This window comes from Propithecus coquereli, unplaced genomic scaffold (genome assembly GCF_000956105.1).
Source record: "Propithecus coquereli isolate 6110/MARCELLA unplaced genomic scaffold, Pcoq_1.0 Scaffold5, whole genome shotgun sequence".
Taxonomy (NCBI): Eukaryota; Metazoa; Chordata; class Mammalia; order Primates; family Indriidae; genus Propithecus; species Propithecus coquereli.
In genome coordinates, this window is record NW_012150840.1 from 8,441,286 (window position 1) to 8,442,848 (window position 1,563).

At 33.6% G+C, this 1,563-nt stretch overlaps 1 protein-coding gene across 1 annotated transcript in view; it reads left to right on the forward strand.

Annotated features, from left to right (window-relative positions):
* Nucleotides 1-425: 425 nt before the first annotated feature.
* Nucleotides 426-1,563, forward strand: part of RAD51B (RAD51 paralog B) — a 540,789-nt gene continuing 539,651 nt past the window's right edge. Inside the window, exon 1 of the mRNA XM_012656278.1 lies at nt 426-558. Within this exon, the coding sequence (XP_012511732.1) occupies nt 461-558 (98 nt within the window). The 5' untranslated portion in view covers nt 426-460. The remainder of the gene's footprint in view (nt 559-1,563) is intronic.

Sequence of the window (1,563 nt, forward strand, 5' to 3'; positions counted from 1 at the left end):
GATATTGTTTTGAAAGGCCAATTTATAACAAATGCTAAACCATTTATTGAAGACCTTTAAATATTTTCAAAGTCCTACTATAAATGTCTTAATGAGGAAAAGGTATAGAACTCCAAATTGTGAATGTATAAGTGAATGAATCCTCCAGCCTTCTCAACCAGTTTCTCTTCTGAACTATGAAATACAGGGGATGATTTGAGTGACTATTTTATCAATTCCTCTAAGAATAGTGCATAACTAATACCAATCCATATGCATAGGGGAGAAGTTAATTCATTACTTACAATGGATGTCTTAGGGCTTTAGGACTTTATTCTTTCCCAGGAGCTCAGGTTAGTTGGACTGCGTATGTGATAAGCTCTTGAAAGGATTTTGCTTTGACTGATTTGGGATGTTTATACAAATAACTTTTTTTTTTTAGATTACAGGTCCACCAGGTTGTGGAAAAACTCAGTTTTGTATGATGATGAGCGTTTTGGCTACATTACCCACCAACATGGGAGGATTAGAAGGAGCTGTTGTGTATATTGACACAGAATCAGCATTTAGTGCTGAAAGGTAGGAGATTTTATTATATTCCATTATAATGTTTACTTTTGTAATTTATAGCATGGAACATTTACAAACAGTTTAACATTTACCTTTTTTTCTTTTAGAACACAGAATGCTAGATACTGTTTTAAAGGAATTTTTCTTTTACAATTGACACAGGAAGCAGTTTCTTTCTGTCTTTTTTCTCTCTTGGAAAACTTTCTTTACTTTGAAGGAACTTTTTGTCTTTTCTATTCCTTTCTTACTGGTATAAGTGGAAATCCCGGATAAGCTGTATTTTGCAGAAAGTCAGGAAGAAAGAAGTTGAAAAAATAAGGAAGAATTTAAGCAGAAAATGGGAAAGAGGGAAAACTAATAGGAAAAATGGCAAGTAAGCTGCTTTGTAAGTATAGATGTTCTCCTTACAACGGGGCTACGTCTTCATAAATTCATTGTGAGTAAAAAATATCTTAAGTCAAAAATTCATTTAATACTGCCAATAAACCCATTGTAAAGTCAAAAAATTATAATTTGAACCATTGTAAGTCAGGGACTGTGGGTAATTTCTAGTTGGAAGTAAAATATTAGTGAGTGGACACTCATAAGCAGGGGTGCTTATACATCTGAAGACTGAGTCAGTTCTGTCCTCAAGGTATGATATAGATATAGTCCTTTAAGGCTTTCTCTAACTATGTCACTATGTATCAGATCTCTTCCTTATTTCTCCCTAAAGACAGAAATCAAAGTATATTACCTGACCAGATAAATTTCAAATAGATTATTTTGCCTAGAGCTTATTACTTGCCTTGCTCTATAGCTCTTGGCTATGTATTCTTTCTGAGTATATGCCATTGTCAGCTCTTTGAGTTTGTGTTATATCTTTGTATCTTCAAAGCCAAACCAGTGGCTGATACATATTAACTGCTCAGAAAATGTTTCATCAATAAATGAATTGGCAAGTATTACTTCAGATGCTGAAATCCAGATACCGTTTCTTAATAAAAGGAATGAGGGTTCATTGGGGAAATGGCT